This window comes from Mastigoproctus giganteus, chromosome 9, assembly GCF_048544385.1.
Source record: "Mastigoproctus giganteus isolate SK-2022 chromosome 9, ASM4854438v1, whole genome shotgun sequence".
In the NCBI taxonomy this organism is placed as follows: Eukaryota; Metazoa; Arthropoda; class Arachnida; order Uropygi; family Thelyphonidae; genus Mastigoproctus; species Mastigoproctus giganteus.
The window spans coordinates 122,306,078-122,320,023 of NC_143583.1; the positions used below are offsets into that span (position 1 = coordinate 122,306,078).

At 38.6% G+C, this 13,946-nt stretch overlaps 1 protein-coding gene across 2 annotated transcripts in view; it reads right to left on the minus strand.

The window, feature by feature from the left end:
• LOC150080692 (RNA exonuclease 4) overlaps positions 1-13,946 on the minus strand; it is a 120,020-nt gene that overhangs the window by 19,772 nt on the left and 86,302 nt on the right. For both annotated transcript variants that reach the window (XM_090381218.1, XM_090381217.1), the window contains exon 4: positions 4,994-5,082. In XM_090381218.1, coding sequence (XP_090237344.1) covers positions 4,994-5,082 — 89 coding nt within the window. The remainder of the gene's footprint in view (positions 1-4,993; positions 5,083-13,946) is intronic.

Below are 13,946 nucleotides of genomic sequence, written 5' to 3' on the forward strand. Positions count from 1 at the left end.
TCGATGACATTTATGAAAAATGAGAAACAACAGTGGTCCAAGAACCGATCCTTGAGGGACTCCACTCATGATGTTATGCCAATCTGAAGAATACCAGTGCATGGGGTAGAAATAATTTGAAAAAATGTGCAAAATGTGAAATGTTTGCAGACCTGTCAAGAATATAAGCCAAAGAGGATGTCTTTGTGTGTGTGTAGGTGCACACTTGAAGAAATTAGGTGCCAACTCAGCATTCTGATGGGCGTCTATGAGAGTTTGAGATGTAAGGTAGATGCCCTTGAAGAAATTAATGTGAGGAGCCCATCAACTTCTCAGCTGCCCACCTCAATGCCAGAGCTTACTCCACTTTAGCATAAAATCACTTCTCAGTATGGAATGAAAAAATTTTTCTTATTTTTTAGATAACTAAGAACTAATCAACTAATTTACAACTAATAGCTAATGAAAATCAGGCAACACAGTAGCAATCTCCAAGGCAGAATGCGCTGGTCCCACAGGAGCTAGTAATTGTCAGTGTCTCTATTGTCAGAAGAATGGGAAATATATTATGCAAAAAGGATAGGCAGAACAGGACCACGGTACGACTGCCAGGGGCAAAAGTTGATGTTGTAGAGCAGATAACATCTTTAAAATGACACAAAACGTGATTGTGAGGCACTGATTAAGAAGCACTGCAGGATCATCTAGACAAGACTTCAGTTATAGCTCAGACACAGCATGGTTTTGTTAAGGGAAAGTCTTGCCTGACCAATTTGATTGGACGGGAATGCCAGAGGTGTATTCAACTCTGGCAGTAAGCTAGAGAATCTTGTAATAACTGAGAGTAAAGTGGAGGAGAAATTGTTGAAGATAAACACAAGAAAGGCACCTGGGGTGGATGGGATCTATCCAGTTATATTAAAGGAGGCAGCAAAGGAAGTAAGCAAACCCTTAGCCATAATTATGAGAGCTTCCTTGGACTCAGGGGAGGTACCCATGGACTGGAGATGTGCAAATGTGACGCCAATTCACAAAGGAGGATCAAAGGCAGACACAAGTAATTATAGACCTGCGAGTTTAACTTCTGTTCCCGGAAAATTAATGGAGGCACTGGTTAAAGAAGCACTGCATGATCATCTAGACAAGACTTCAGTTATAGCTCGGACACAGCATGGTTTTGTTAAGAGGAAGTTTTGCCTGACCAATTTGATTGGATACTACGATGCAGCCACAAAAGAACTGGATGCAGGGAATAACTCTGACATCATATATTTGGTTCTTAGAAAGGCTTTTGATTCTGTTGCACATGGAAGACTGCTGCACAAATTGGAGCAGTGTGGCATTGGAGACAAATTGCTGCTATGGATAAAGGGATAGTTGAGGGGGAGAAGACAGAGAGTGGTAATCAATGGACACTGCTCATCATGGGCTAATGTTATTAGTGGAGTTCCTCAGGGTTCAGGTTGGGTCCATTATTGTTTTCTGTATTTATAAATGATATTGATGATGGTATATCACGCTTAATGTCCAAGTTTGCAGACGATATAAAGGTTGGCAGGGTTGTTAAGGACACTACTGATGCTATGCTGCTGCAACAGGATCTTGAAAGGTTGAGCAGATGGGCTGAGAGGTGGCAAATGAAGTTTAACATTGACAAATGTAAAGTACTCCGTATGGGAAACAGCAACCCCAGAGCAACGTATCAACTCTGTGGTACTACACTGACAGTGGTAGAGAATGAAAAGGACCTGGGGGTAATTGTGCAGGCAGATATGAAGTTCTTTGAGCAGTGCAGACGGGCTACAAGAGTAGCTCATTGTGTCTTGTCAATGATATACAGGAATTTTTCTAGCAGGGATAAGGAGGTGATTATTCCCTTGTATAAGACAATGGTCAGGCCACACCTTGAGTACTGTATACAGGTCTAGAAGCCTCATTTCAAGAAGGATGTAGAGCTGCTGGAACGAGTCCAGAGAAGGGTAACAAGATTAGTGAATGGAACAAAGGGTTGCTCTTACGAATAAAGGCTTAAGTTTTGCAAATTATAGTGTCTGGAGACTAGGCACCAGCGAGGTGATCTGATAGAGGTGTATAAAGCATTGAATGGTTTGAGCATGCTCAATGCCAATGGGATTCTTCCTCTTGCTCTGAATAATCACCTAAGAGGGCATAAATTCAAATTGAGGAAAGGCAGATGTAGGATAGATGTGCGGAAATTTGCCTTTAGCCAGCGGGTAGTTGGTTGGTGGAGCAGACTTCCATCCCTTGTTGTGGAAGTTGATAGCCTAAATAAATTTAAGGCTCAGCTGGACAGGTATTTTGAATGAACGGAGGGGTGAAATGGAAGTGTTTTTTTTTTTTTTTTTTTTGCTTTCTTGCATCATATGCCTCTACTAATGCTAAAAATCAGTGTCTTGTAATGCGGATTTTAACTTTCTAGATATTGACTGGAACTTGTGGATTGGTCACTTGCACGCTTGCAAGACTTTTGTGGATTTATTGGATAACTGTTTTCTACAGCAACATGTTCGACTGGCAACCAGAAGGAGTAATATTCTTGATCTGATTAAAAGTAGTGATTATTGGTGCATTAAGAATCTGCAGATAAAGGAACCACTAGGTGGCAGTGATCACAGTGTGCTGTGGGCTTTATTTAAAGATAAAACTACCATTAATGGTAAAGGGAAGGGTTTTTGCTTACATAAAGGTGACTATGGTGGTCTCAGACAGTTTTTAAATTCTGTAAAGTGGGATAAACTGATGATGTTATCAACATTGAATTCTAAATGGGAAGCCTTCAGGGACTTAATTTTGGAGGCTACTAGGCTTTTCATTCCAACTAAGTAATACTGATCAAGTTTTAGGCCTAAATGGATGTCAGATGAACTAATGAGGCTCATGGCAGAGAAAAAAAAATGCATGGGATGCATATAAATTATCAGGCAACACAGAAGCCTATGTTAATATAAGCTAGTCAGTAATCAAGTCACAAAGGAGGTTAGGCAAGCGAAGGCTGATTACTAGAAATCCTTTGCAAAGGATGCAGAGAAAAACAACAAAGACTTCTTTACTTATGTAAACTCTAGAAGGAAGGGGATGGATCAGATTGGTCCACTTGATATTGAATGTTCGACTGAAGATGATCCTGCTCAGCTGAAAAACTGAATGAGTATTTTCATCTACATTCACACATGAAGAATTCTGTAAGGGGAGGACAGAAGTTTACTACACTCTAACAGGGAGCTAAATGATTTTGTAATAGCGGAGAGCAAAGGGGAGGAGATATTGCTGAAGTTCAACTTAAAAAAGGCACCTGGGGTGTATGGAAGCTATCCAGCTATATTGAAGGAGGCAGCTAGGGAAGTAAGCAAACCCTTAGCCATAATTATGAGAGCATGGACTTGAGATGTGCAAATTGTATCCTCATTTTACAAAGGAGGTTCAAAGGGTTACACGAGTAATTACAGACCTGTTAGTTTAACTTCCGTTCAGTAGAAAATAATGGAGTCACTGGTTAAAGAAGCATTGCTGGATCATCTAGGATTGCACTAACAGTTCAGACACAAAATGGGTTTGTTAAGGGAAAGTCTTGTCTGATCAATTTGATTGTATACTATGATGTAGTTACAAAGGAACTGGATGCAAAAAATAATTTTGATATAATATACTTGGATTTCAGGAAAGCTTTTGGTACCGTTGCACACGGGAAAACTGCTGTACAAATTGGAGTGGTACAGCTTTAAGGGCAAATTGCTGCTATGGATAAAGGGATGGTTGAGTGGGAGACGGCAGAAAGTGGTAATAAATGAACACCGATCTACATGGGCTAATGTTATTAGTATAGTCCCTTGGGGTTTGGTGCTGGGCTGGGCCAATTGTTGTTTTGTGTATTTATCAATGATATCTATGAAGGTATATCAGGCTTAATGTCCATGTTTGCAGATGATAGAAAGGTTGGCAGGGTTGTTAATGACAATGAAGACAGTATGCTACTGCAACAGGATCTAGAAAAGTTAGGCAGATGGCCTGAGAAGTGGCAACTGAAGTTTAACATTGACAAATGCAAAGAACTGTATATGGATAGCAGTAACTCAAGATAAATGTATCAACTGTCTGATACTACACCCAGCAAAGTGGAGAATGAAAAAGACATGGGGGGAATTGTGCAGTCAGATATGAAGTTGTCTGAGCAGTGTAGATGGACTCTTAGAGCAGGTCATGGAACAGTAACCCAAGAGAAATGTACCAAATATGTGGTACTACACTCAGGGAAGTGGAGAATGAAAAAGACCTGGGGGAAATTGTGCAGACAGATATGAAGTTCTCTGAGTAGTGCAGATGGGCTGTCTGAGCAGGTCATGGAGTCTTCCTATATATATCATTGTTAATGATATAATGATATATAGGAATTTTTCTAGCAGAGACAAGGAGGTGATTATCCCTTTGTATAAGATGATGGTGGGGTCACACCTTGAGTACTGCATATAGGTCCAGAGGCCTCATTTTAGGAACGATGTAGAGTTGCTAGAACAAGAACAAAGAAGGGCAGCAAGATTGGTGAGCGGAACAAAGGGGTGCTCTTACCAAGAAAGGCTTACGTTCTGCAAGTTGTAGCATCTGGAGACTAGGCACTGGCAAGGTGATCTGATTGAGGTGTATAAGACCTTGAATGGTTTGAGCAGGCTCAACGCTGATGGGATTCTTCCGCTTGCTCAGATTACGAACCTGAGGGGGCATAGATTCAAATTAAGGAAAGATAGTTGTAGAATAGATGTGTAGAAGTTTGCCTTTAGCCAGCAGGTAGGTGATTGCTGAAACAGACTTCCATCTGTTGTTGTGGAAGTTGATAGCTTAAATAAATTTAAGGCTAAACTAGACAAACATTTGGAGTGGCTGGATGGGTGAAATGGGAAGGGGTTTTTTTTTTTTTTTTTTTGGCTGATACTATATAGGCTTGCTTTCTTGCATCATGTGCTTAAACTAAAGCTAATGCTAAAAATAAATGAGATCTTACCTTAAGGTCATTTTTAATACTATGACCAATAAGAATCCTTCCCTTGATAATGTTGTATACTTCCCTCTGAACTGTGGAAAACTGTTCCCCTTTAAAAACATTAGGGAAACAAAAATATAATTTGATACGAGATACTGTTTTGAATTTTCAAAATTAAAACTGCTAACATCAATTTCTAATAAAATTCTAACAAAATGTATTTTAGTAAAATACCTTCCGATTAAATTAGCACTAAAATACTGTTAACACATTTGCTGCCACTGGATATAAATACACCCCAAAGAGTTTTCAGCTGGAAGAAAAAGGCTGGATTGCTGGATATAAACTGGAGTTTTTCACCTGCCGAAGTCAAAGAATAATTAACTTAGCCTGTATGAGAACGTCCACAAAAGTCTTCCATTTCTGACAATATGAACCCAGTATTTTCTCACAAAGTGTTGAAAGAACAGCCATTTTAGCAGTGGTGAAACTACTATACCACAAGATCCTGCCATAATTCTGGGGGTAGGAGAGAATCAGAGGTTGACATGGCACAGTTGTTAACACATTTACTGCAGCTGACATGTATATTGCCAAACAGCACCCAAATAATGTGACATGACACATATGTGTTCTAAATGTAAAGGCACATGAAATTAACAACTGTTCAATATCAGCACACTCACTGAAGTTTACACTATTTGCAGAAACACTTGGGTTTTGCATATCATCAACTGGGCAGTCTAGGAGGCTCTATACACAGGCTTATTTGTTCTTTTCTTGTGTTGAGGTTAGTTATGTAAATGGAATATACTTGATAAAATTGAAAAGTTCTGATTTACAGGTTGGTCAAAAGTAAATGTTCACTTTTGGTTATGAATTCCAAGGAACTGCTCTTTAACACATTCTGCAAGTTATGACACATGAAATGTGTTCTCTCGAATATGTGGCAATGAATGTGAAATACAGTTAAACCTTAAAATTACCACTTCCAAACACAATGGGGGAACATTACATAAAAAGACCTATATAACATTTAAGAAATTCTCATCAAACAAATAAATAGTTCATTTTATTTACAGAAAATGCATATATATTTGTTTGTGAATAAGATGAACTGTTTTGAACCTTTCATTAGCTATGGATGAAAGGTCCTCAAAACTTGTCCAGTTTCCTAGATTTTATATGTTTGTGTAAATATGATAGGTTCTAAGCAATTGTAGGAGGTACACCACTGTACACCCTGTCTCACGCTAGATATGAAAGCATACAGAGTCAAGGTTAAGTTTTTAAGCTTGAACCTAAAACATACAAGGGATGGTTATAAGTGTGCTTTCTTATTTCTAAATCAACACACTAAAATAAATAATATAATTTTATGTTTTAGTTTATAACTGTACCTAATGCCTTTCTTTCTGTAATTTTATTAAATACTCTGTCTCTCTCTCTCTCTCTTTCTCTCTCTATGCATTAAAAAAAGAAAAAATATCCTTCAAAGACTGATCTTGGCTTTGTGCAGCTGTTTTGCATTTGGCACGACTATCCTTATACTTATTTTAGATATAGACATTTACATTCTATTTTAAAATAGAATGCAAATGTCTATATCTAAAATAAGCACAAGGACAGAAATACTGTTTTATATAATTGAATAATCACCTCTATCTCTACTGGCAAAGTTCCCATATATCATTGATTCTAGGGCAACCCCCATGGGGATTGCCCTAGAAGCCTGTCTACACTTTTCAAAAACTTTCATTTCTGATTGTATAGTTACTTCCAAGTCCTTTTCATCAGCTACAATCCTGACTTTAGTGGTATCCAAGTGTTATGTTACTCTAAAATTACTGCTACTCAGATGCAAGACCTTGGCATTTTCTGGTAATAAATCTCAGCTGCTATTTTTTGGCCCATCCAAATCATCTAAATCTTGCTGAAGTAGCATACCTTGATTACTCTCATTAACTACCCTGCTCTCCTTTGTATCATCAATAAACTTAGACATTAAAACATTAAATATCTACATTAATAGCAATAACAAACAAGGGGAGGCCAAGATCCAAATTCTGTGGGATAGCATGATCACTACTCAGTCTCCTAGCACTCAGCCATCCCTTTATTCATAGTAGTAACTTACCCTTAATTCCACATTTTTCCATACATCATTCATATGGGACTGTATCAAAAAGCTTTCTGAAATTAGCATTAGCAAAGGCACATGATGCAAGAAAGCAAGCTTATATAGCATCAGCCAAAAAAAAAAAAAAAAACACACCCTTATTTCACCCATCCACTCACTCCAAATGTTTGTCAAGTTCTATATTGAATCTATTTAAGCTATCAACTTCTACAACGTCAGATGGAAGTTTGTTCCAGCAATCAACCGCTCGCTGGCTAAAGGCAAACTTCTGCACATCATCCTACAACCGTCTTTCCTCAATTTGAATTTATGCTCTCTCAGGCGATTATTCGGTGCAAGAGAAAGAATCTCATCAGCATTGAGCATACTCAAACCATTCAAGGCTTTATACACCTCGCAGGTGCCTAGTCTCCAGACACTGTAATTTGCGAAACTTAAGCCTTTCTTTGTAAGAGCAACCCTTTGTTCCAATCACTAATCTTGTTGCCTTTCTCTGCACTCGTTCCAACATCTCTACATCCTTCTTAAAATGAGGCCTCCAGACCTGCATACAGTACTCAAGGTGTGCCCTGACCACTGCCTTATACAAGGGGATAATCACCTCCTTATCCCTGCTAGAAAAATTCCTGTATATCATTGACAAGACACCATGAGCTACTCTTGCAGACCGTCTGCACTGCTCAGAAAACTTCATATCTGCCTGCACAAATACCGCCAGGTCATTTTCATTCTCTACCACTGTCAGTGTGGTACCACAGAGTTGATATGTTACTCTGGGATTACTGCATCCCATATGTAGTACTTTACATTTGTCAATGTTAAACCTCATTTGCCACCTCTCAGCCCATCTGCTCAACTTTTCTAGATCCTGTTGCAGCAGTGTACTGTCATTAGTGTCATTAACAACCATGCCAACCTTCGTATCATTCAAGTATCGTGCAAACTTGAACATTAAGCCTGATATACCATCATCAATATCATTTATAAATACAGAAAACAACAACGAACCCAACATTGAGCCCTGAAGGACTCCACTAATAACATTAGTCCACGAAGAGCAGTATCCATTGATTACCACTCTCTGTCTTCGCCCACTCAACCATTCCTTTATCCATAGCAGCAATTTGCCTCCAATGCCACACTGCTCCAATTTGTGCAGCAGTATCAAAGGCCTTTCTAAGATCCAAATATATGATATCAAAGTTATTCTTTGCATCCGGTTCCTTTGTGACTACATCATAGTATCCAATCAAATTGGTCAGACAAGACTTCCCCTTAACAAACCCATGCTATGTCTGAGCTATAAGTCTTGTCTAGATGATCCTGCAATGCTTTTTTAACCAGTGCCTCCATTAATTTCCTGGTACAGAAGTTAAACTAACAGGTCTGTAATTACCCGTGTCTCCCTTTGATCCTCCTTTGTGGATTGGGGTCATATTTGCACATCTCCAGTCCATGGGTACATTCCATGAATCCAGGGAAGCTCTCATAATTATGGCTAAGGGTTTGCTTACTTCCTTTGCCACATTCTTTAATATAACTGGATAGATTCCATCCACCCCAGGTGCCTTTCTTGTGTTTATCTTCAACAATTTCTCCTCCACTTTACTCTCAGTTATTACAAGATTATCTAGCTTACTGCCAGAGTTGAATACACCTTTGCCATTCTCCTTCCTGAATAACTCCTCATGTGTGAATGTCGATGCAAAATATTCATTTAGTTTGTTAGCTACCTGAGCAGGATCATCAGCAGTTGAACCATCGATATCAAATGGGCCAATCTGATTCATCCCCTTCCTTCTAGAGTTTACATAAGTAAAGAACTCTTAGCTGTTTTTGTTTGCATCCTTTGCCAAATATTTCTTGTAATCTGCCTTCGTCTGCCTAACCTCCTTTGTAACTTGGTTACAGACCAGCTTATATCTATCACAGGCTTCTGTGTCACAGGTTCATTTATATGTATCCCATGCATTTTTCTTCTCTGTCACATGTCTAATTAGTTCATCTGACATCCATTTAGGCCTAAATCTTGAACAATATTTCTTTGTTGGTATGAAAAGCCTAGTAGCTTCCAAGATTCATTCTTTGAATGCTTCCAATTTTGAATTTGCTGTTGGTAACATCATCAGTTGGTTCCACCGTATAGAATATAAATACTGTCTGAGACCACTGTAGTCACCTTTAAAAAAGCAAAAACCCTTCCCTTTACCATTCATGGTAGTTAGCCCTTTGAGTAAATCCCACTTCAGCACACTGTGATCACTGCCACCTAGTGGTTCCTTTATCTGCAGATTCTTGATGCATGAAGAATCACTACTGCTAACCAGATCAAGAGTATTACTCCCTCCAGTTGCCTCTAGAATTGGTGTACATGCAAGTATACATGCACCTGTTTCTACTCTTAGTTATCCTAACACAGCCCATGTATTTACTTGTTCCACTCCCAGCAGTCCTGGAAATTCCCATTTCCTTGCTTTGCAGTCTGCTGCTCAACTGCATTTCAATAGAAGTAGTGCAAGAATCACTTTTACCTCTGCCAGCAGCTACTGTTAATCTATTAGTCCGTGTATCCCCCCAAGCTAGTAGTTTTCCGACCCACCTAATCTGACTCGATAGCATCAGCAAATATTCTTGCACCCTTTCTATTTAAGTGTATCCTATCCCTGTAGAAGCGGTCTCTCCTGTTAACAAGCACAGATCAGCCTGAGAAAAATTCTACCCCTTGAGCCTTGCACAATCTCTCCAGGGCCGAATTGATCGACAAGGCTCTCATCATATACTCCCTCCTATCATGTCTGGGCAGAATTGCAGACACTTTCAAATTCAACCCTAACTCCCAGCTTTTTTTCAGCATTGACTTGTACTTGTTAAGTAATTCCACCGGTCTCCTACTCTTAATATCATTAGTGCCAACGTGTACAACAATATCACCCTTTGTGTCCATAAAAGATCTGCTCTACGACGTCATCGACCTTTGCCCCTGGCAGACATACCCTAGTCCTGTTCCATCTATCCTTTTTGCACAATATGTGTCCCATTTCCCTGACAATAGAGTCACCTACAACAACTAGTTCCTTTGGGATCAGCATATTCTGCCTTGGGGATTGCCGTTGTGTTGCGTGATGTTCAAGTGCAAGCTCTGGCATTGATGTGAGCAGCTGAGAGTTTTAAATTGAGACCTCAATTTAAATCCTTCGAAGGCATACACCATGTCCTTCCAGCTCTCATATAAGCCCATAACAATGCCGAGTTGGCGCCTGATTTCCTCGCACACACACACACACACAAAGACATTCCCCTTGGCAATATCACATCTCATTCCTGATTGCTCCACAAACATCAAACAAGCAGTGCATTTCAATAGACTGTGATTCAGAGGACAACCGCCCTCCCCAGTTCTCCCCTGAGCCATAGCACTTCCACTAGTTTGAGCCTTTTGCTTTGCTGAGTCATGATTTCTATTCAAGTTCAATAAAATTACACTAAAAAATATAACCCTAAACCTATATCCCAATGCAGTTATAACACTATATATATATATATATATATATTTCGGTATTGAATATTATCTTCGAGTTACGTTATGACTTTCTTATCCCCTGTCAACTTATATGTATTAATTTATGATGTAACGTTTGTAATAACTAGGTCGCTATATTTATTTAGTTAAAAAAGTACAATTCAATTGACAATGAAATTTAATAGGACTAATAAACCTTACTGATTAATTGATACTACTATACTCGCTATCTAGTTTTCCGTTAAACCTTATGCTAGCACATCTTATAACAATGGCGGCAAGTTACGAACAGTTAATCTACGGACACGAGGTATTATTTACTTTCCAAATCGCGCTATCTAAATTCAAAATAAACTACGGAGCTTAATCGACTCTATAAGCTACTTATAGAAAATAATTTAATCTAACAATTAAGTCAATGAAGCGGCTAAGTATAATTAAAAGCTTTTTGTTCGCACGAGCTGCAAAACCTGTCCACAAGTGGATTTGATATCCTTACCGATACTAAGTAATAACCTACAAAATCTCTATCTAAATTCAATTTAAACTAAAGTATTGTTACTAGGAATATAAAGCAACTCTAAAAAATAAATTAATATGCTAATTTAAGTCAATAAAAAAGCCGAAACTTCTCTATTTGCTGGAGCCCTAAAAACTTCGCCTGTTCACATGTACTCTCGCACCCATTTAGAAATCTAAATAAATTACATCAAAGTTACTCCTATCCAGTTCTTCACTGGCAAACCTCATAGCAGCAATCAGGATCTGCCTTTAATGAAACTATGCTGCAATTCCCTTACGGTTCTATCTGTTTGAATAATAAAGTACTGCATTCTTAACTAAGGACTCCATAATCCTCCCTACCACAGAAGTCAAACTAACAGGTCTGTAGTTGCTCATTTCACTCTTTTGCCTTCATGTAGAGGAGAGACATTAACATTCTCATTATAACAGCTAAAGGTTTGCTTATCCTATGATGTTATCCTTAGTTTATACAGTATCATTGTGCCAAACACAGAAAATATATGTAACTTCAGATATACATATGTTGGACATATATCACTATGGAATATGGTATGATGCATCCCCATTACACCAAAAAGAGCTCCCCTCAGTTGAGTTTTGAATTCTTACATAGGCCAATCTTAAACAGGGCTGGCCACAAACATATTCAACCAGTTGTTGAACAGGGCCCCCCACACTCAAATGGTCTAAATCAGCGGTTCCCAACATTTTTTAACTTGCAAACCCCTTTCAACGTAATATTTTTAATGCGAATCACTATAAGCCTGTATTCTCAGAAATCATATAATATTTCTGAATTTTTATTATAAAATATTTCCAGTACTACGTTTCTATAAGCGACCTTGCATAATAATCAAAATTATTGTTAAGTATTGTTTATACTTTGTAAAGCAGTTATTAATAAGTATAAACTAGATTTTGAACAAGCTAAGAGTAGAAAACTTGCTTCTTGTCCAAATAGTAGCCGAGCATTCTGGTCTCTTGCCAAAGCTAATAGCCGCAATTTTTACCCATCTCTGTTCCCACCACTGTCAAAACCAGATGGTGCTGTAGCCACAACAACCAAAGATAAAGCTGACATACTAGCACCCTATTTTTCTTCCAACTCATGTATTGATGATCTTGGTAAATCACCTCAAACCTTTCCCAGTACACTCCATTCAAGACCTCCTGTGGTTTTCCGTCAACAGGTTGTCAGAAGGATTTTGATGAATCTGATGCTAAGAAAGCGCCAGCACCCAATGGTATCTCTCCACTTGTTCTCAAAACCTGTGCCTGCCCCTGAACTTACTCCTATTTTGTGTTGTCTTGTTTCACTTTCTTCCAAAGGTATTTTTCCTTCTGCTTGGAAGTTTGCTCAAATCCAGCCAGTTCCTAAAAAGAGTGATAAATCCCTTCCATCCAATTATCATCCCATTGTGATTACTTCTACTCTTTCCAAAGTAATGGAGAAATCAATTAACTGCCAACTCATAAACTATCTGGAAATCTTTCATCTGATCAACGATTGCCAGTATGGATTCTGTCAGTGTCGATCCACTGGTGATATTCTTGCTTATATTACCCATCTATGTACAAATTCAATGAAAACGTTTAGTGAAACTCAAGCCATTGCTCTTGACATTTCAAAGGCTTTCAATTGTGTTTGGCATAAAGGTCTTCTAAACAAACTTCCATCTTATGGTTTGCCAACTGTTTTTCGTAATTGGGTATCCAGTTTTCTCTCTGACCGCTCACTGCGGGTGATGGTACATGGCTCTTTGTCTTCTAACTTCTCCACTAATGCTGATGTTTCCCAAGGTTCAGTTCTTTCTCCCACTCTTTTTCTCTTGTATATTAATGACCTTCTTCCATTGACCGGAAATCCTATCTTTTGCTGATGATAGCATATTGCTTTCCACCATCCAGTTTGAGAAACCTTGCCCTGCTCAAACAGCTTCAACTTTTCGAGTATCCACTGCCAATTCTTAAATGCCGATTTCAAGGTAATTCGACAGTGGGACAACAAAAACTTAATTCCAATCCGTACAAAACTCAGTCCTATCTTATATCTCGCAAAAAGGATTCCTTTGCTCCTATGCTTATCTTCGATTACGCTCTGATTTCTAGGCAAGATCTTGGGGATTACCCTGACTTCTAATCTCTCTCTTGTCATAAAACATATTACAAATATTGTTTCCTCTGCATCCAAAAAACTAGGTTTTCTCTTTCACTCTCAACATTACTTTTCTTCCAAACAGTTGTTCACTCTGTAGAAATCACACATCTGCCCTACCATGAAATATTGTTCCTACATCTGGGGCGGTGTCCCCAAAAACTCTCTCAGGATTCTAATTCCATTCAAAAGAGGGCAGTTAGGTTAATTAATGATTCATCTCTAACAGTCTCTACACTCTCTGTCTCAAATGTACTGTTTCTGCTGCACGCCTTTTCTACAGATACTTCCATGGGCACCGTTCTTCTGAATTGGCTTATATAATTTCCCACTCTCTCGTTCAAAGCAGTCTGAACACGTGCCGCAACCAGTGAACATCCTTTTACTGTCCAAGTTCAATCCCACAGAACCAACATTTCTTCTTCCTCGTTTATTCATTCAATTTCTGTTTTTTGGAACAAACTTCCTTCATACGTATTTCCTGAAAATTACAATCTGCAGAAGTTCAAGCCTAATGTCAACAAGTATCTTCTTTCATCTTTTCAACCTATGCACAGTACTAAGTACTATAGGTTCTTAAAAAAAGTACCCATACATAACAATGATCCTTGAGAATGAAAAAAAATTAGCATGG